The sequence below is a fragment of the Kogia breviceps genome, chromosome 3 (genome assembly GCF_026419965.1).
Source record: "Kogia breviceps isolate mKogBre1 chromosome 3, mKogBre1 haplotype 1, whole genome shotgun sequence".
In the NCBI taxonomy this organism is placed as follows: domain Eukaryota; kingdom Metazoa; phylum Chordata; class Mammalia; order Artiodactyla; family Physeteridae; genus Kogia; species Kogia breviceps.
Window position 1 is genome coordinate 21,948,857 of NC_081312.1, and position 22,176 is coordinate 21,971,032.

The 22,176-nt window shown below is 38.8% G+C and overlaps 1 protein-coding gene across 5 annotated transcripts in view; it reads right to left on the bottom strand.

Annotated features, from left to right (window-relative positions):
- The window catches only part of TSHR (thyroid stimulating hormone receptor), a 158,259-nt gene that overhangs the window by 13,368 nt on the left and 122,715 nt on the right, over nucleotides 1-22,176 (bottom strand). For all 5 annotated transcript variants that reach the window (XM_067027944.1, XM_067027946.1, XM_059057610.2 and 2 more), the window contains one exon: nucleotides 12,756-12,833. In XM_067027944.1, the coding sequence (XP_066884045.1) occupies nucleotides 12,756-12,833 (78 nt within the window). The remainder of the gene's footprint in view (nucleotides 1-12,755; nucleotides 12,834-22,176) is intronic.

A 22,176-nucleotide genomic window follows, 5' to 3' on the forward strand; every position in this document is an offset into this window, starting at 1 on the left:
TAGGTGTCTTGTAATCCATAGGCTCAAGAAATATTGTTTTAAGCTGGGAGAAACAATAGCATGTTTAAATGTTGATGGGAGATAATCAAGTAAAGAGGAAAATATAGATGCTATGGGACAGAAGGGCGAGGATTGCCGAAGCAATGCCCTTGAATTGCTGAGAGGGCATGGGACCCAAGACCTTGGTGAAGGACCCAGCCTTAAAAAGTGACTTAAAATTCAGGAGTGGAGACAGAGGAGGTAGACATAGATACAGGAAGGTGGGTAGATGTGGTGGTGGGAGCATGAGGAATTCTCTTCTGATTGATTTTATTCTAAATGAAATGGAAGTCAAGGTGATCAGCTGGGCATGAGAATGAGAGAGGACTAGAGAATTGAGGAGAGGGGAGGAGGTCTGACATGTTCCTCTGGGAAAGTGCCTAGGGAAATGGGATGTTACTGCTGTACAGCACTTGGGGCCCACCTGGAGTGAATGATTTAAAATGAAACCACTTGCCAAGCCCACCTGCAAAAGTCCAGGCCCACAGTAGGTGGGAATTGGACTTAACCAAGGTAGGGTTTTTCTATGCAAGGATTGATAGCGAGAGGGTCAAGGTAGTTAGTTGGCTGTGTGTACAAGTCAGTGCTTATAATGATAGATATGGAATTGAAGCTTCATAAGGAAGAAATGAAGACATGAGAGAGGTGAAAGACAGTGAAATATTAGTAATAGATTGTAGCTCTTAGTAAGGCCAAAGAATTGAAGGAATGACTGTATTAGAAGGAAATACATGGAAAGACAGCAGAATGTTTGAGACTGAGATTATGAAGGGTTTGGAATCATTGGTCATGACAGGCCTATGGCCATGGACCTGAAGTCTAGAGGTAGAGTGGAGGACAAGGTTACTGGAGTGGAAGTCAGAGGCCAAGGTATAGGAAAGAAGATCCACATGGATACTGAAATCAACAAAAATTATGAAAGGAGTAGTGTTAGAGGAATCAGTAACAGTGCATCAGGTGCTGAGAGCTTCAAGAAATGAGATAGAGTAATTTAGGAGTTCACAAATCACAACAAAAAAAGATATTTGGGTGGTAAACCAACTATACTTGAATTAAAAAAAATTTTTTTTAAAAGAAAGAAAATAAAACAAAATTGGGAAAAAAAAAAGGTTTGTATAGAATTCACACCAAAAAAAAGAGTGGTTAAAAAAAAAGTATATTTGGGTGGTAATGTTTGAGGGCACGAGAGTCAAAGTTGGGGAGAGGTTTTAAGGAGGAGGAGAGCTAATGGTCCAAAAGCAACAATGAGGAGGCAGGAGGGCATCTGCCTCGACTTCATTTTGTATAAACTGCTTATGTTTCTACAACATGAGTCAATCACTAGCATGTTTTAAGATCAGGTATTCTACTTGAAGATACCTCCAAGCTGCCGGCGCCCACAGGTAAATGTCTTTAATTTTTTCATATGAGGATTGACTTGCAACAAGAATTTGCAAGTTGTTCACATGGACTGCTTCGTTACTGGGCTTGCTCATTTTCAGAGAACCCATAAGAAAAGAGGCATTCTTAAGGAATTTCTGCTATGTGTGAGTCATTGTATCAGGCACTGGGGTTACAATCATGGGGAAAGATAGACAAAAATCTCTTCTCTCATTACATTTACATACTAATGGAGGGAGAAGGAGTAAGTAAGTCAGTAGATGTCTAAAATGGCTAGAAGTTTGGATGGTGCTAAGTATCATGGAGAAAAAGAAAGCAGGGAAATGGGATGAAGGGTGATGGGCAGCTTCAAATTTAAACAGGGAATTCAGGGAAGACCTCAGTGAGAAGCTTACATTTAAGCAAAAACTCAAAGGAGTCAGAAGAGCGCCCCATGGGTATCTGGGGAAGGAGCCTCCTGGGTAGAGAAAACAGCTGGTGCATAACCCCCAAGGTGAGAACATGCCTGGGGACACCAGTTCAGTGTGGCTGGAGTGGAGTGATGAGGAAACATGCAGGAGATGGGGCCAGAGATACTGGGTCATGGGTGGGGGGCGAACAGCATAGGTCTTTGAAGGCCTTGGTGAGGACTTTGGTTTTTTTCAGAGTCAGATGATCAAGAACTGGGGATGTTTAAGTAGAAATTTGAGAAAATGATCAAGCAAAGTTGGAGGATTACAACAGGAGCAAGAATCATCTTATGTGGAAGGGGTCGACCTGATGTGCTATAAATTGATGGTGTTTCTGGGTTAGGGCTGGGTTTGCATCCTAATATCACCACTTATGGCCAGGTGGCCTTGGGGACTTACCTGATTTCTCTGCACTTCGGTTTTCTCATTTGTTAAATAGGGATCATGGCACCTACTATTGCATAGTTAAAGAGACTCAGGGTGACCTGTAAAGATCCTAACACACAGCTGAAGCTCAAAAATGGCCCCTATTATTAATAAGAAAATGTTTGTCTAAAGATTTAGATGATCATAAATTACCAATCTTTTCTTGAAGTCTTTGTGTACAAAATTGCTTTGTAACTCCGATAATCACTGTTATCTTCTTTCTTTTCGCTCTTGAGTTTGCATAATTACACTTCATTTAAGACTATAGCTTTCATGACCTATGAAATCTCATGGAGTTGACTGTCTCAGCATTATGTATCCTGGAATGAAAAACTACCTGTATACTGTAATTCAGTAAGTTTGGAGCTTCTCCACACAGTAACAAGAGGAAATGATGGCAAGGTATTACCGATAGTCAAATGTTGAAACACAAACACATCCTCCTCAGTATTAAGTCCTCTCCCCTCTCCTCCCCAACGCACAATGCACATACATAATGACCATGACTATCAGTCTGTGAGAAATGAAAAGTCCACTTTCTTTCGAGTGTTTGTTTCTTTTAGACTCAGAAGCAGAACATAATTAACAAAATGGATTTCAGAGACTTGACAGATAGCATGTCAGAATGAAAACCCTTAACTACCTTATTTCCTTCCACCTGTTCCAAGAGTAAAAATCACAGAAGAGTCAAAGATTTAGTATTCATCCATATTTACTTGGGAAGAATTGAGTGCCTCACTTGTATACGCTGTAAACTGCTTCTTTATTTATATTTGTGGGTTATTTATTTAAAATTTAATCCCAGGTCGATTCACCCCTCCTATCAGCCTGTTACCAGCATCTTTTAGTGAATTATAAAATCACAAGTAAAACTTGCTACAGAACAGAATACACATGATTTTTGCCTCATCTATTTGGCCCTATGCAATCTCATTTCTTTTCTTTCATCATACAACTGAGACTTGATATGGGTAAAATTACCAGAAATTATGAGTGGAGTAGTGTGGAGAGGTCAGAAACCTTTGGGATTGATTGTATAAAATAAAATAATTTATTTAAAAATGTTTAGCACTGAGACTAGTAGGCACTCACTAAAAAGCAGGTTTATTTACATGTAAAGTTGCAGAGAAAAAATATGTGTTCCTACTTGCTTTTTATTCTGAAGATTCATCACTGTTGAGGGCTCTTGGCTAAAGAGCACTGATTAGTTAATAAAACTGGTTTAGAAATTTTTTTCTAATTTTTTCCCTGAAACTTCAAGTGTTGTTTACCTAGAATTCAGACTCAGTAAAGATTCTTTTATGTTCTATCAGTTTTGATCAAAGTAAAAAGCCTTTAAATAATTGACCTTAGCAAAACTGAGTTAAAAGAAACAGTTAATGGATTTGTGAATTATTCTTTTTTAGAGATGCAGTCATCCTAGTTTACTTTTTGGCGTGGCATAGATACAAAAACCTTTACTCAGACTGAATCCCCTGATGTAAAATGCATGATCATTTGAGGCCATTGCTCTAGGACAGTGGCTCTCAGTGCTTTGGAGAACTTTATTTAAAGTAAAAATCTTTGGAGGATAATAGTAGCTGGGCTTTTAGTCAATTGAAGAAGCGGAAAAGTTTGTACGACTTTGAGGACCTTTGCAATAACTCCATCGTCCTTCTCCTACCAGAGTCATCCCCCTAGTTGGGAAACGCTCTGAAAATTTCTCAATAATTGTAAAAAGTAACCTTATTATTGTAGATTTCTGTGACTTAAAGTATTAAGCCTTTCTTCTCATATCAATGGCTATGGTAGTAAGAGATGCTACTGATCAATAAATCTGGATTTGGGGGGAATCAAGTATCCTAAGTTATTGACATAACTCCTTTGGTCCAAAGATTCCTAGGGCTGAAGCAGACCATCCTTTTGTTTTTAGCAAGAAGCCAGCATGCACACAATTCTGGAAAGGTAATTGTCTTCTCTTTCTCTTCAAAATCTTCTGTGACCTTCCTTGCAGCTCTCATAGACTCTACAAAATGGTCACAGGCCCTCTCCTTTGCTGTGCCTCTGGAGAAAAGGGCGTATGACTTAGGAGGATAAGTTGCTTATCCTGCTTTGGTTGCTTCCCTGACAACCCAGCTTCCTTGGCATGAGTCTGGCTTGGTGCCCAAGTCGGGCACTGCAAGAGGTCTGTTTGTCTTTGTAACTCATTTCACAGCCCAGAATAGAGCAGCCTAGTAGACAAACTCCTCTGGTTTTCCACCCTTGGGAAGCTCCCTTCCTCTCCAAGAGAGCTACTCCAGAGGCTCTGCTGGCAGGCACAGAAAGGAAGACAAGGAACACTAGGCTGATTAGGTCTTTGGGCTCGATTTCCTTCCTCTGAGGGAGGGCCAGTGCCTGCCAAACAGCCAAGATGTAGAGATGAGCTGTCCCAGTGCCATGGCTGGGACAGAGCTACCCAAGGTTAATATAGTCAGGGTCAGGGGTGGGCAGAGGCCAAGGAAAGGAAGCATGGGGTGAGTTGAAGAGGGCCACAAACTGTAATGGATTATGCAGCTATTACTAATCTTTCCATGGTAACCTTCAGTGGGTCATCCTTACCTGCTGAGTCACGTCATGTTCCCATAACATGATTTCAACACAACACGCTTTTCAGACACTATCCTTTGGCCCAAATTATGTTTCTTTGGTGGTTGTTGCTCTTAGAATATATCCTGTTTTCCTGTAGGCTTGCCTTTGTTCTTCCTCTTATAGTTTCTGTCTCTGTCTATTGTCATTCTACCCCTCACCTGAAGCCCATCTCAAATACCACCTCTTTTAACAAGGCCTTTGCTGGTCACCCTAATCAGAAATGCTATCTTGATTCTTTACATACTTCTTATGGCTCTTTTTACATTAAACTTATAGTGCCTTATTCACATTTCTCCTGAATTTGATTATAACCTCTTTCAGGGCAGAGCTTGTATCTTATTCTTATAATTTTCATGTAGTTCAGTAGGTGCTCAGTAACATATCTGCAGAATGAGTTAATGAACACCTTGTGTGAGTTTGTTTCAGGTTAGCTATTTCTCGTTAGAAAGAAAAGAGAAACAGAAAGAGAGAATAAACTAGGGATGAGAGAGGACGGGTAGTTAGGACTAAAACTGATTTCAGTACCCAGGACCACACCTCAATAACAACAAAATGGCATGCAACCCAACTTTAAGAATGGATAAAATATTTGAACAGACCCTCGAAAAAAGGAAATATACAAATGGCAAACAAGTACATGAAAAGGTGCTTGACATCATTAATAGTCAGGGAAACACAAAGTAAAACCACCATGAGATATCTCTTTACACCTACTAGCATGGCTAGAATAAAAAAGATTGATAATACAATGGATTGGCAAGTATGAAACTCACTTCACTGGTGGGACTAGAAAGTGGGATAGTCATTTTGGAAAACAGTTTGACAGTATATCCTATAAAGTTAAATATACATCTATCCTGTGACTTGATAATCCCACTCCTATTTTTACACTAGAAGAATAAAAAGATATGTGGCTGTCTATGGAACACTGGGGCATGAGAGAAGTTTCTGGGCCATGAAAATGTTCTAAGCCTTCACTGAGGTAACATAGTTTTGCCAAAACTCATCAAACTGTACACTTTAAAAATGTGCATGTTATTGTATGTAAATTATACCTCAATAAAAAAATAATTTTGCCCAGAATCAACCTAGAAAATCATGTATTCAACACGCCTGTGGACTTCAGCCATGCTAGAAAGAACCCTGCCACAATTTTTCAGCCATCTAATAGTATGACCTTGTGGAGAGCATTACGAGTCAAAAGAAATACATGAAAGACTTATTTTCCTCTAAATCAAGACGGCAGTGCCTTGACTCTTAGATTTTCAAATGATTAATTTGATCAGCTAATAGCAACAATAGTTTATTTTGAAGTTTGTTTTTGTTGATAACATGTAGTGCAAGCTCAAGTATATTATTACAGAGATTTCATCTTCTTAGGAGCTACTTATAATAGTAAGTGGGACAATTATAATATCGTCATTATCAACAGTAGGTTAAATGCTTATTAGAGTGAGTTACATAATTTAGACCTTGGAGGACTCTGGTTATTATGGAAGGCACTACATTTCAGTGTGTTCTTCCCTTTGAGGTTATAAACACCAAGAGCTTCTCTTTCAAGATAAGATGAAAAGAAAACACGATAATCAAAAATGGACAGTATAAAAATGGAAAATGAGATTGCATATCTTGATTAAAAAATCAGTAAGGAAAAAAATGTTATGAAACTAAATTTAAAAGGCTTTTAAAAAATTAGCAAAGATTGGAGATGAGATCTTACTTTAGATGTTGCAGCTGTTTTAAGTTAGATTCTTTTTAAAGAAATGACCTTGAAAACAGGTGGTAAACTAAGTGGGCAAATTTGACTGTTTTAGTCAACAGAGATGAATACTGTCATTCACAAATATCTTTATGCGGTATACATATATTCCAATTATCTTCTCTTTAGATGGAGTTTAAGATTTTCCAAGTTTGGCTTTTACTCCAAATCATTGCCAAATCATGGCTCTTTGATATTAAGTTATACATTATCAAGATTTATTGAGTACTTGCTGTCTTCTTTTTTGAAGTGTGGGGATTACAAAAAGTATAAGACACAGTCCATTTCCTCTAGGAAATTCTAGTTGTGAGGAAAAGATATGGGGGAAATAAAGTAATGAAGATTTTGACAAAAGTTCAAGACAAGAATTAAAGTGATGTTACAAGGCTATACATGGTTAGTTAACAGATGCATTTTAAGACAGATGCTTGCAAGTGGAGGAATGAGACTGGACTCTTATTCATTTCTTATTTTCCTCCTACAGGCCTCTCAAATGCTACAATCTCCATTGTCCTTTCTTCCTATGCTTTGTGGTGTTCTTTTAAAATTTAATTTAGAATTTTATTAAAATAGTGCATGAACCTATTTTTATAAAGCAAATTATACTGGAAACTTAACACACACAGCAGATTCCTGTACAGCTCTTCCCTGCCTTCTGCTCTCTGATGCCTCTGAAGCAGCTGCTTTCAACTTCCAGTATTCTTTCCATAATTGAAAATACTTCTTGATTTATTGGTTTTTCATTCACCCACTGACTCCCTACTTTGGAAGATGAGAATTTAGCTCTCTTCCATCACCCTGCACATACATCCTTCTGACACCCCCTCAACTTTCCTGAAATAGTTTTAGGATGTATTTGGTTAAACCTATCTTTAGTATTTTGGTTATTACAAGTCTGCATATTGTGATTTCATTTTATTTCTTGTGTAACATTTTTAGTTTCTTCATGAGATGTCTATTTCTCTTTTATTTACATATCTTGGTTTGAGTGGACCTCTTGCTGAGTCTTGTTATATGCTCCAAAGTTCTTAAAATATCTCTCAACTCAGTTTTTCATAAAGTCAGTCCTATCATATAATCTATCAATCCCTTTTTATTTGTAGAACTTTCTCTTGGAGCCCTCCTTCAGCCCTGATGTAGATGTCCTGGTTTCAAGATTCCCAGGACCTCCCTTTTTGGTCATCCTGGGAATTCCATTTGCCTCTTTCCAATGTTGATAATTAAAATTCTCATTTTTATCTTTATTGTTTATGCTTCAAGAAAAGGTGAATGGGAAATCAAGTTTTTGAGGCTTTGCGCATCTGAAAATGTCTTTATTTTACCTTCATCTTTGATAGATAGTTTGGAAAACCCTTTTGTATTTCTGTGGTTCAGTTATAACTTTTCTTCTTTTATTTCTGATTTAATTGATTTGGGCCTTCTCTTCTTTTTTTCTTGATAAGTCTGGCTAAAAGTTTATCCATTTTGTTTATACTTTTCGAGAACCAGCTCTTAATTTTGTTGATCTTTTCTACTGTTTCTTTAGTCTCTATTTCATTTATTTATGCTCTGATCTTTATTATTTCCTTCCTTCTACTAATTTTGGGTTTTGTTTATTCTTCTTTTTCTAGTTCTTTTAGGTATAATGTTAGATTGTTTATTTGAGAGTTTTCTTGTTTCCTAAGGTAGGCCTACATCGCTGTAAACTTCCCTCTTAAAAATGCTTTTGCTGTGTTCCATAGATTTGGGGACACTGTACTTCCATTTTTATTTGTCTCTTGGTATCTTTTGATTTCCTCAACGACCCATTTTTTGTTTAGTAGCATATTGTTTAGCCTCCATGTGTTTGTGATTTTTCCATTTTTTTCTTGTAGTTGATTTCTAGTCTCATACCACTGTGGTTGGAAAAGATGCTTGATGTGATTTCAATCTTAAATGTATTGAGACTTCTTTTTTGGCCTAGGAGGTGATCTATTCTGGAGAATGTTCCATGTGCACTTGAAAAGAATGTGTTCTTCTGTTTTTGGATGAAATGTATATGTCTATTAGTTCACTCTGCTTGAGCTATAACAGCCTCCTTGCTACTCTTCAAACATGCCAGGTATGTTTTCACCTGGGGGTCTTTGCACTTGCCTAGAATGATCTTCCCTCATATAGTCACATGACTTGCTCCCTTATGACCTTCCCATCTTTTCCCAGTTGTGACCTTCTTGATGAGGCTTTCCCTGACCATCCTTCAAAGTGGTGACCCTCCCCTATTGAAAGCTCATAATGAAGAGTCCTGGGCTTATCAAGTGCGCAGTAAATGTTGACTGTACATTTTCAGAGGTTGGTCAGGAAAAGTTTCATCAAACTGACGGGAATGGGTAGGAATGAGAGGGAGAGGAGGGAGGAATTCCAGGCAGGTGAGATGACTAAATAAGAGCTATGGTCTGAAACCTGAAATTTAGAAATTATTCATATTCTCGTAACATTAGAAAGCAAATAATTTAACCAAAGGAGAAGATATAGAGGAGAGAGATTCAGGACTGAGCCACACTGAAATTCTGGGGCAGTGAGCTCTATTGAGAGAAATCGGGAAGGAGTGATCAGAGAGGTTATGAAAGATAAGAATAGTGATGCTGTCAAGAGTCAGGAAGAAGTGAAGGTAATGACAATGTTTACCATTTATTAAGCATATATGAAAGACTTCAGATTTATTTTCTTACTTAAGTTTCACTACTTTTAGCTACCCTGTTTTGACAAATAAGAAAACTGAGACTTGGGTCTCACAATTAGTGATGGAGCCAGGAATCAACTCCAGGTCTAGCTCCTAATCTAGTTCACTTTTTATAACCTGGCATGCCTCTAGGAAGCAGAACTGGCATCTGCTCTTAACTTGGTTAGAGAGTCTTGTAAAAAAAAAGACTTACCAAAACTATCAAAACAACTTTAAAGCAGCACAGACAAATAGGTAATTTAATTTACTGCTTCCAAAGAAGTAGAAATGGACACTCTCCCATAAGGACAAAGTACTAAAATATCTTTAAAATGTGACTACTACTTAAATGCCATAGCAATTGTGGAAGTGTGATTCAAACATTTATAGTATACTGTATTAATTTCACAAACATTTTTAAGCAAATACTGTGTTTCAGGCACTGTAATATGAACTAGAACTGTAGAAATGAAACAGACATAACCCCTGCCCTCTAGGAGCTCCTGGAGAGATAGATAGAAACATGTCACTGATGCCATGAGATGCACAAATAGAGGTGGGGAGTATAAAGGAAGAAATGATCATCCTTCCCTAAGGAGAGGAGGGCCAAGAATGACTTCAGAGAGATCTTTACTCAAACGTCAAAATGGTAGTAGGTGCTTATCAGACAGATCAGGTTGTGTTAGCGTTTTCAAAGCAGTAGGAAGAGCAAGAGTTTAGCATAGCCATATAAGTAGGTTGGAATATTAGGGGAGCTGAAAGTTTCAATATGGATGGATGATTGGTCAGGAGTATATAGAGGTGTGAGAGATAAAGCTGAAGGTTATAGCAGGGCTTTGCATGCCACACCAAGGTCTTTATCCTGAGGGGAATGGGAGACCAGCATTGGTTTTTAAGATCCTATTTGCATTTGAACACAAGGAGGTTTGGGGAGGGTAAAATTGAGAAGGTCAAAGATAGAAGGCCAGGGGAAATTTGGAGACTCTTGTCATTTAGACTAGTGCTACTCAAAGTGTGGTGACCATTGGCTGTTTCTTATGAGTCCTTGATAAAGTAAGAAGCTTGTACTGGAACGTAAGCAACTAATTCACTAAGCATACTGCTTAGTTTGGGCAACTTTGCTCTCATAGGAAAACTTTCTCCACGAAGGAAACTGTACTTTGAAGTACATTCTGGAGCCAAACTTGTAGTGGACCCACACTTTGAATGTTTCTGGTCTACACTATTGGTCTTCAAATTCTTTCAATGTCATGTATTTATAAGTAAAAAATGTCTGAGTATGTTCTTTAACATATGTATATTTATGAGCTCTATACACATATTACTGTAATACCATGCTATATATTATACATTACAAAACACACTAACCATACATTTAAGAGGATAGGATAAAAACAAATAAGTAATATTTTAAAAAATATTTCACCAAAGTGAAATCAATGTTATTAAATAATAGTTTACCAATTATGAGAATTGTCATTTAACACTTTCTGATACAGCTATTCAGAGGTCTGCTTCTGGGTCAGTTTATTTTGGTTTTTGTTTAAATGGTTGTCAATTGAAAAAGTTTCCTCGCAAAGATAGATGGTTCCAAATGGAAAAGGGCAGGCTTGGCTGTACTTACTAAATTAAGATTCTCATCTCTCAATCCAATTCAGTAATTAAATACATGTTTTTATTGCAATTCATATTCTCAGCTGTCAATAAGTAGTTTTTGCAAACTAGTCTAAAGATGATTCATTTTCATATTTTACATACATAGATTTTAAATCCACTGCAACTCTTAATTTGAAAGGTTTTAAAACATGTTAAAATTCAATTTCTGATTTTAAAAAAGCAAAATTTTTATAAGTGACATTCACTATTTTCATCAGGAAAATTACATAACATGGAAAAGTTTCCAAATACCTGTTTCTAAAGACTCTTTCCAAAGCACACATTTCTTTAGAAGAGTAACAACTTTCCTCATTCATTGGTGAAATATCACCTTTATCTTGAAGGAGCAGCTAAAGATGTCTTTAAAAAATGTCTTTCAGGTTAAAGAAAAAAATCACAGAAAAGGTCAATACACTTTTTTTCACTTGTCTTTTTATAAAAAGAAAAATGCATAATACTTTTAAGTACTTTGCTATGAGTTAACAATGAACCCCCTTATGGTACAATAGATTTTCAGGGTCACTCTGCCCTCTTATATGGAGCCTGTGTGTTAAGAAAGTAAGGCCATAAACCCACTTAACTGGGTGTATTCAATCTAAAAGTGAAGTGAAATTGTTAAAAGTGAAAGAGTGAGGATGTAAGTCTTCGAGACTGTGGATCACCAGCTGTTCCCTTGGGATGCAATCATTACCTACCTGACACCTGAGGGACAGTGATCATCTATATGTAAAATATTAGTAGAACTTAATTTGTTCTTTTTTTTTTTTTTTTTTTTTTTGGTGCTAGGCGGGCCTCTCATTGTTGTGGCCTCTCCCATTGCGGAGCACAGGCTCGGGATGAGCAGGCCCAGCGGCCATGGCTCACGGGCACAGCCGCTCCGCGGCACGTGGGATCTTCCCAGACCGGGGCACGAACCCGCGTCCCCTGCATCGGCAGGCGGACTCTCAACCACTGCGCCACCAGGGAAGCCCTATTCTTATTTTTAAATGGAACCTCTTATGTATGGATGGAATCTTCTTGCCTCTGATGGATTGTCTTGTGCTTCTCCTGGGGGGCTCTGTTCCACTTTGGCAAGGACTGTACTAGATGCTCAAGAATGAAGTTCTAAACTAAGGCAAAACCAAGGGGATGGAGAAGATGGCACTAGAATAGGCTTGCGGGAGACAGAATCAACAGAACTTCATCATGATTACATGTGGAGGTATAAATCAGAGGAAATGCACAAATAACTTTTTTTTCCATGCTGTTTTAAAAACTGTTTACATCCCATCTTTTCCAGTGATTGTAAGTTTTCCCAGATATGAATCAAACTGTTTATACTCTTCCTTCTTTGTGCTATGAACCCCCGTACGGTACAATACCATAATGTACTGCATTATGCAATACACATTCATTTCTCAGCAAAGACTAGAGTGCCTTCCACCTATTTGTAGACCTCATATCTCAGAATTTTGCAAACAGCAGCTGCTCAAAAATGTCTTTTTTTCCAAAAGAGGGCCTTCATGAATGTCCACACCAAGGTGGCATCAGGCATCAGGATGGCACAGTGGAGTCTGGGGCCTTCTGAGTCTCAAAGAACAAGGACTTTCTTCCAAGCAGTAACCTATACAGCTGGGCAGAAAAGTACTAGCAGAAGCCTTTATCCAAGACAACAACATTCCCTCTCCACAGACATCATCAGCTACTCTTCTTATTCTTAATGGCCCCCTCCCTTCCATTAAAAAAAAAAAAGGGCAAATATTCTTTTGTATGTCTTACTCACAGCAAGGTTGGTCCACTGTAAACTCCACCAAATGTATCTTTGTCAATAGCTGTCAGGTATTTATTCTTGTTCAGGTAACTAGAGAAAGCGAGAGAGAGGATGGATTAGGTGAGGTTAAGCAAATTCACATAAATACCAAAATAAAATATGAGCATGGTCTCCTTACCTCTTACCTGTTTCTTAGGAATTTGGAAAACACCTTACCTTCTTCAGGCTTAAGCACTCAAAATATTCTAGGTTTCAATTGTGCAAGGTTTATACACATTAATTATGTCAGAAATCTTTGAAAGCGATCTTATTTATGATCTAGTTTGCATATCTAGATTATATGAAAGTTGCCCAATTCCCTATTTACCTGGCCAATGGAGACTGTACTTTTCAATCTTCTTCAATACCAACTAAATTAAATTTTGTTTCTCAACATTGATCAGTATTTACATTTACTTTTGATGACTGGTCTTAAGTCAGGTATTCAGTGAAGGTGGCTAGTGGTGATGGGAACTGTCAGAGATTCACATCTTTTATTTGGGACAGGATTGCCAGATTTAGCAAGTAAAAATACAGGATGCCAAGATAAACAGTGAATAATTTTTTAGTATAAGTATTTCCCATATAATTTTTGAAACATTCTTATACTAAAAGGTTATTTGGTGTTTATCTGAAATTCAAATTTAATTGGGTGGCCAACATTTTCTGTGGCAATCCTATCTGGGGAATGGGGGGCCAGGTTATACAGATAAGATTACAGTGTACCTTTCCTGAAGGGCCTTGGTGGGCACATTGATCTTTCCGTTTTGAAAACACATTGGGCGGTTGAGGGTAAAATATTTTTGAGCAATTTAAGTCACAAAGTGATTCTGAAACATAAAATTACCTCCAAATGGATAAAAGCTTCCAAGCATTTTGAAACTGGCTTTTTCCCCCCTAGCTTTTTTAGAGGACAGTGTTATCTAAAAAGAAACAAAGCATTATATATGTGTATATATATATATATAACCATCATATGTGTGTGTATGTGTGTATAAAATCTCCTTGTTGTAAATGATCTCAATTTACACATGTTTAGAATAACTCATCCCTGCATAGACTAGTCAATTTAAGAGTCAGTGAGTGGTCACCTGTTGATGCAAAATGAATGCAGTGGAGACTCAGGAGATCTGCTTAGATACAGATAATGCTTCCATTATTCTGTTTATGGTGTTTGCTCTCCATGATGCAAAGTTCTCAAGGGCGATGGTTAATAAGAATAGTGTGACACTAGATAAACAACAAGGACCTACTGTATAGCACATGGAACTATTAATATATTCAGTATCTTGTAATAACCTATAATGGAAACGAATCTGAAAAACTATATCTATATCTATATATGTGTATAACTGAATCACAGTGCTGCACAGCTGAAACTAACACAGCATTGCAAATCAACTGTACTTCAATTTTTAAAAAAAAAGAATAGTGTGACATGAGGACTTTGAGTCAGAAGGATTCTTTCACCAGAGCCCTCAAAGAAGAACTTCTCCTTCGATAATTGTCTCTCTCTCTCTCTTTCTCTGCATCTCTTGGTGAGATTGAGGAGGGGGAGGGTGGCTTTATTTGTGGCTGAGCCATGAGGAGGCAGCCTCTGTTGCTGTTCAGAAGGCAAAAGCAGGAACAGCACTTCCGTGAGGTCTGCCCTCACCCTCTCCCGGTCCAGCAGCTCTGCTCCTCTCTCGTCCTTTGTAGAAGATGGAACTTAGAATCAGAGAGGGCAGCCCCAGTGCCATAGATTGGGTGTTCACTGGAGCAATTGGAGGAAGAGTTTTACCAACCACCAAGAAGTCTCCCTCTCCTGGGCAGGATGAGGGATTAACCAAATGACAAGTACTACGACTTCACACAATGATATCTCATAAATTGTGATCCTTTACATTTTTTCTCAAATCGAGCTTGAGAACTAACGTAAAGTATCCACCATCAGTTTTCCTTATTGCATTCTTTGTTTCCTTCATGGCATTATCACAGTCTGTGATTATCTTGTGTATTTGTTTACTTTTTCATTGTCTGTCTCCCAAATCAGAGTTTAAGCTCTCTGTCTTACTCATTGTTGTATCATCAGTGCCAAATTCAGTGCCTCCATAACTATTTACTGAATGAAGGTGTAAATGATTGAATAAAAAAATCAATGCACTTTTCCTCCAAAATAGTGAGGTGAGCTATGCTAAACTTTTACTTTTAAGAAAAAGTAATGGGGAATGAAAGCTAGAAGACTCATCATATGGTGTGGCTTTTTGATTGACTTTTTTGATGACAGTGACAAGCAACTTGTTTACAAATGCTACAAGGGTATGGTCCAGACATGGCCTCTTCAGGCAATGGCTGGTTGGATACCAAGCTTCCAGGGCACTGTTAAGTCGAAAATGGAGCGGGAGTATCAATTAACCCTCATATATGTACAAAGATGCAACTAAGATGTTACAGCAGCAAGTCTGTGCCTTCTGGATGAATGGCTATCATGTAAGGCTCTCACTCATAGGCTTCATTCTATCATTGTTTGACTCTGCTTCAACCCACTGTGTCCACAGAGTTCATGGTCAGTAATAGCCAGAGCAGACAAGAGCCGCCTTGGAGACAAAACACCTGGAGAGAAGATCTTGAGCGGCATGGTTTTGTAAAAAGACAACTAACTCAGCTCAAGTGCCACACTGGCTTGTGTCTCTTTTTATATTCTCTGGACCATGCAACTTGCAGATCACATTCTTTTCTCAGACCGCTGAAAATCAAGTAGGACTGGTGAGCTCATCTCAGTTTTTCCTCTTCATCTCTGACTGCCGCAAGTGAAAATCGGCTTGCTCTAATCATTAGAAATGGTTGTAAAGCTAAATAAATGCTTGTCCAATTCTGCAGTGTTTTCATCTGATATTCAATATGCCCCCAAGGATAAGGAGGCTGGTTGATAAGCGTTAGAGTTTACCAGAAATGCTGCAGAAGATTTTAAACTGGGAAAGCCAGCCAGAGTCCAGAAGGGGAGGAGGATGGAGAGAGGGTGCAGCCAACTTGAACGGAGATGAACTGGAGTCTTGGGGGAGGCTGCATTCTTCAAAACCAAGAGGGTTGTTTGGGCACTTCATCTCTTAGAAATAATTAGGTGCTTAAAAATGAAACCATCATTCCACCGTTTAGTAGTTTGGAGGGCTGTCTTATTATCACAAATTATGATAATGCCATGAAGCTTTAACCTTGGGTTCAGATTGCTGATCCTACCTTCTCCTGGAGCAGAGGGGATGGGGATGGGGAAATATATCTGCAGAAGCCTTAATATCCAAGAAGATTGTGCTTCCATCAGCCTCATTTATCATATAATGTTTACTGGGAATGTCAGGTTAGTTAAACTGATTCCTTGACCCGGACTTATCCTGATTCCTCTGGAATCCACATTCTGTAAGCCAACTTGGGTAAATCAATCACAAATCTTGGTAGACTACATGGGTAACCTACTCCAGACAATGATTATTTTATTGGGAGAGTATGTGTGTGTGATCATCTAAACTATCTCTTCCAAGGACAAGATGAATGTAAACAAAAGAGGAGTAGAAAGTCTCAGAGTCTGCGGTGAAAGGAAAGACTTCTTGAAGTCTTTCTAAATACAAATACCAGGAAGGGCTTATGAGAAAAGGATTAGTATCTCCTTTAAAAATAGGATAGACACTGCTACATGTGAGTATTCAATGCCTTTTCACTCTTTGGAGTATGTATGCCTCTTTGAGAACCTCTTGGAAGAAATGAAGTTCTTCCGAGAAAAGATATGTCAGATTTTTCATGTGGTGGGTGGAGGGGGGGGGGTGGAGGGAGAGGGGAGTTAGAAGCCCTGCCCTGATTTAAGTGCCGTGTATCGCACAGTTAAGGGAGAACAGTGTGGTCAGAAAAATGAAGATGGTCAGGAATGAGCTGGGGAAGAATATCCCGTTGATGAACTCAGTATGATAGACATAGCTCACATCCTTCCCCATTGGACTCACGCTTGGCACACAACAGCCATTCAGTAAAAACATGCTGGATGACTAAATGAAAGTTCGGTTGCTGGGTAACCCCTAGCTCAAGGCACCCTCTATATTATGTTTAAATGAGGACGTGTCGGAGGGTGGAGTATGACACTGTGGTAAGGAAAGTTGTGGTTGCTGCCGAGCTTTGCTCTCTGGGGAGTTTGAGGATACATTTCAGCTCCAAGATAGAATTTGAGCCTGCATTTCCACAATCCCCTTAGGGTAAATGGGCGGGCACCTGTTTATACTGTGAGACCCTCAGGGGAATACTTCTGTGGGAACTGTGTTTCCCTCTCATAGCCTCAGTTATTTTGAAAATTAAAGAGAATCCCTGCCCAGCCCTCACTGTTCCATAGAAATCCTTTTGGTAGCTGAAATCAGGATACATGCCTGTAAACAGTTAAAGGTGAGAAAATGCTCAAGGCTTCAACAGGCAGAGGTAAAAGCCAGCCTTGGAGCATATCCTACAAGCTGTTCAAATACTTACTCCATGAGAAATAATAGCCTGCTTAATCCTATAATCTTCTCTATCGTCATCTTTTCCCAGTGCTCCAAGCTGCAGTGTTTTGCTTGTAATAAGCTAATGTGTGATGCTAATTAGTACATGAATTGTGTTGACTTCTCTGTTCATCACGATTAGTGTTTCAGTATGCTCTTAGCACATCAAAATGGTATTTTTTTCTGCCCAAATGTTTACTGTCAGATGGTAGCTTGTTGCTAGAATTTGACAATAAACAATACAATACAGAGGATTAAATTTTCTGAGATAAGCAACATATCTCCATGCCAGATTGTGTGGAGAGGGTGGAAAAGAGGTTCCAAAGAGTGAATGTGTGACTTAACTTGCGACTGAGAGCAGTTCAACTTCTGTTGAGCAAGGGATGCTTGTATTATTATTAATTTCACATCTGAGTGATGACAGTGTGCTTGGTTCCCTATGAAATCACAGGACCATGTACTTTCGAGCATCTGCCATAATTTTCACGAACTTTTAATTACCCAACTGCTGCTGAGGCATCACTGCTTGTTCTCAATGTGGAATTTGTCCAACTTGGCTGCAACCGTGTTCTTCAGTTACACTAAAAAAATAGGTCTAAGTGAGGTCAAATCTGCTAATTTCAGTAAATTGACGTGAGGAAGATGACGGGGAATAATCACACTTTTGGATGAGCAATTGTTTAAATTAGAAGTTAAAATATTTGAACATACTTCTGGAGGATTCAACAAATTGCTAACATGCCATGTACAGTCTTTGAACAATATTAGGGTAATTATAGAATACTGATATGTTTACATTAGTTTTAAATCACAGTTAGTATTGAGGATAGAGGCAACAGCTCCATGTTAAAATCACAAAGTGAATACTATTTTGTTGTTACTATGGAAACCTGACCTCTGTTTTCTCCATCTACAGCTCAACCCTTATTTATCTTCCTCTAGTTCCAGGCATCTTTATCATGATTATCATCTTGATTTTACCTTGGATTTATAGGATACCTTTTAATGGAGTGCATAAAGCTAAGAAAAATTTAGTTTCCATCAACCAGGAATCACAAACTTAGGGTAGAATGAATAGATGGAATGTTGTTTTATAACAGGAGCAGAGATTTAAGTTCAGATTTAAAATACTGATTGGATAAAAAGATCTTTGTTTTATTTTATGATTGGATCTTAACTTTCAAACCCTAAAATATTTTTGTCCAGATACTTCTTATCTTTATCCCATGTTTGCCATTTAACCTTTACCAGGAATTGGGAGAAATAAACTACATATTTCATCACACAATGGTCATCCTCACTGCCTACATCTAGACCAGATGTCCACAAACTATGACCATGTGGTCACATTCTACCTGTCACCAATTTTTTTTTTTTTTTTTTTTATTCCCCTACCCGGGCCTCTCACTGTTGTGGCCTCTCCCGTTGCGGAGCACAGGCTCCGGATGCGCAGGCTCAGCGGCCATGGCTCGCGGGCCCAGCCGCTCCACGGCACGTGGGATCCTCCCGGACCTGGGCACGAACCCGTGTCCCCTGCATCGGCAGGCGGACTCTCAACCACTGTGCCACCAGGGAAGCCCTATCACCAATTTTTGTAAATAAAATTTTATTGAAATACGGCCATGCTCATTTGTTTATGACTTGTCTGTGGCTGCTTTCACACTACAATGGCAGAGTTGAGTACCTGTGACTGAGATCTTATGTCCCACAAAGCCCCAAATATTTGTTATCCAGCACCTTCCAGAAAAAGTTTGCTGATCTCAGATCTAGACTTCTAAAAATCAAGAAACAAATGATTCTCAGTTAAGAAATATTGTCCACATTTGTTAAACCCTTCCAAACTTTACATTAAAGTGTCAAGAAAGTATGTGAAAATGGTGCGTTGATTTCTTTCCTGTGTTTCAAGGGATAGTTGTAGTGACTAGAACGGACTGTATGTAACTCAGGGAATCAGTGAATTAAAATCCATTGTTTTCATCAGAATAACTCTCTCCCATCAGCCAAGCCTCTCACAGAGCCCATGATATGGTCTAAGGAGAAAGCTGGTAGGAAGGTAGAGATCGTTTACCTACATAATCTTTTCATAGGTTTAACTTCAGAAAACCACAGGATGTTCTGAAACTTTACTGGCTCTTCAGATTCTCCATAGCCTGCCTCTTGAATAAACCTTGTTAAATTTACCTGCCTCTGAACAAGGCAGTATATCAAAAGATTCTTCTTGAGTAGCTTTCCCCAAAAAGTGATCTGTGGAACACCAGTCCCAAGAGGTGCTCCTGGAACCAAGAACTCCCTGAGAAGCACTGCATACTGTATCCCCCTACTGGATATTAGTAATTCAAATTATTCTATCAAAAGACCCAAGAAATCCACTTGTATACTTTGTTTAACTTTATAAGGTCATGAATAGCTTCTTAAAAAGTAACACTGGTTAATTTACCATGGAAAGAGGGCTTAAGGAACATAGTTTGGGAAATGCCCTCCCCTCCCCTTCCCCAAATTATTCTCTTACCACAAAGCTAGGGAGAAGTTGAGATAGAAATTATTGTTCCATTGTTATTTTCTTCATTTTTTTCAATAAAAATGTCTCTAAACTCCTTTGATATTCTGCAGCTGACTTTATGACCAAAACTGTAAAATAACAGGCTACTAGATTTACACTGAGATCCACTTAGCAGAACAGTATGCTGATTACAGAAGATTCACTTTGGAAATTTCTTGACGTGTCTGTGGAGTTCTCTAAACACGACCAAAAGGCCAATTGTGAGCAGGCATGAGAATTTTGAAGCAAAATGATGAACACACATAGGCTGACTTTAACCACAAATCTTTGAATTTAATAACATTTGATCATGCCAGCCTTTTCATCAAGATGTCCCCCACTCAGACCTCATTTGGAAGCTGGTTGAGTTGGTGACCTTGCTGCATTGGTTAAAGTCAGGTTCTCCCTGACAAATGACACCATTGCTTGGTGTGACTGTTCTCTGAAACTTCTGGTTGTGCCTTGAGTCTTGAGTAACCTCCTTTCTCTCACATGAGTCCACTCTTTCCAGCTACAAGATCTTTTAGCTTCTGTATTTCATGACTTTAAAAGACTAAGAAGTGTAAATATTCTCCTGGGCTAAGAAACAAGTAGCAGTGCAGAGAGGAATAGGGTGTCCAAGCCTTAGTGGTGGCTGGTAGGTCAGCAGTTATGAATCCCAGCAGGGCACAGGGGAGTCTTGAGTCAGGAGATCCAGTTTCTGGCTGTGGCTTGGCCACTTGATAGCTCTATCAAATGTAAAAAGCCATATTTTTAAAAAAGCCATGTGTTCACTTTGGGCTTCATTCCTTTTATGTGTAAAATGTGACTATTGGAGAAGAAGAGTAATAACATACTCCACAGCTGTGGTTCTTGACCTTTGTTTTACATTGGACTCACTGGGGAGATTTTAAAATTCCCATGCCTTGGCTCCCCTTAGACCAATTAAACCAGAATTTCTGGTGGTAAAGCCTAGGCATCAGGGCTTCCAAATCCCTTCATGTGATTCGAACTTGCAGCCAATACCAAGAACCATGCTTTGCAGACCTTAAAGTCTGAATTTTATACTCAAATCTCTGTCAGATAAATGAGAGGGATTGAGGGTGATATCGTCCATTGACTAAATATGGCAGGACAAAGAAGCAAATGATTGAAAGCACAGATCCTCATATTGGGCATTAAAATCATTTGCTTGTGGAAAAACAAAAGTTTTAGAAATGAATTACTCTATATTTGAGGTTGGTTTGGGGTCCTTCTCATCCAGAATTCTGGAAAAGTAATTTGAGTTCAGGTGAATTGGGGTTCAGGTGGACACACTGAATTCAGAAGCCATATTATCAGCTCTGGTCTCCCTGGTTGAAAGTTTCTTCACTGTTCCTACCCCGGCCCTTGCTAATGTGGTTCTCTGTTGCCTTAATGCTAACATCTTGATGACACTGATGTCTAGAACAGAGTGACAATCTTCTGAAATCATTATACCTTAAGTATTTACAAACTGTCTAAATTATTTTGAGAAGTCCCAATTCCCCGCTTCATTCATAGAAATTTTGAATTGAGAAGATCATTTCCCTAAGGGTCATGGCTTTCTAGGAATAAAGAGGAAAACATTTTGTTAAACTCATGTAATATTAAAATTGAATGCTAATAATTTTTTAATGTGATAAATCTAGGGAAAATCATGCTTATGGCACCAAGCAAGGATACTTAGTGTTCAGTTATTTTCAATCTGAAATGCATATTTTGATATGGGTACATTTCTTCCTAATGTACTTTGACGCTTGCTATTGCTGCCCTCAAGTTGACCCCACTAGAATGTGTGTTAAGTGTGAGCAGGGAGCACATTGGTCTTGTTTATCTTTGTATTGCCAGTGAAAAGCACAGTACCAGGATCATTAAAGGTGTTCAATAAATATGTTGAAAAGTAGAGGACATGCATGGAAGGGGAAAGGCAGCACGTCCAAAGGAGGGCCTCTGGAGTGTGGAGTTCTGGAGTTTGGAGAAAGAGGTCCACCAGAATCCTGGAAGAATGCCAAAAGAACTCTCTACAAATGTATATAAATAAGTTGAAGAGACCTCCCAGCTCCACGTAATATCAAACGGTGAAAATCTCCCAGAAATCTCCATCTCAATGCCAAGACCCAGCTCCACTCAACAACCAGCAAGCTACAGTGCTGGACACCCTATGCCAAACAACTAGCAATACAGGAACACAACCCCACCCATTAGCAGAGAGGCTGCCTAAAATCATAATAAGGTCACAGACACCCCAAAACACACCACCAGACATGGAACTGCCCACCAGAAAGACAAGATCCAGCCTCATCCACCAGAACACAGGCACTAGTCCTCTCCACCAGGAAGCCTACACAACCCACTGAACCAA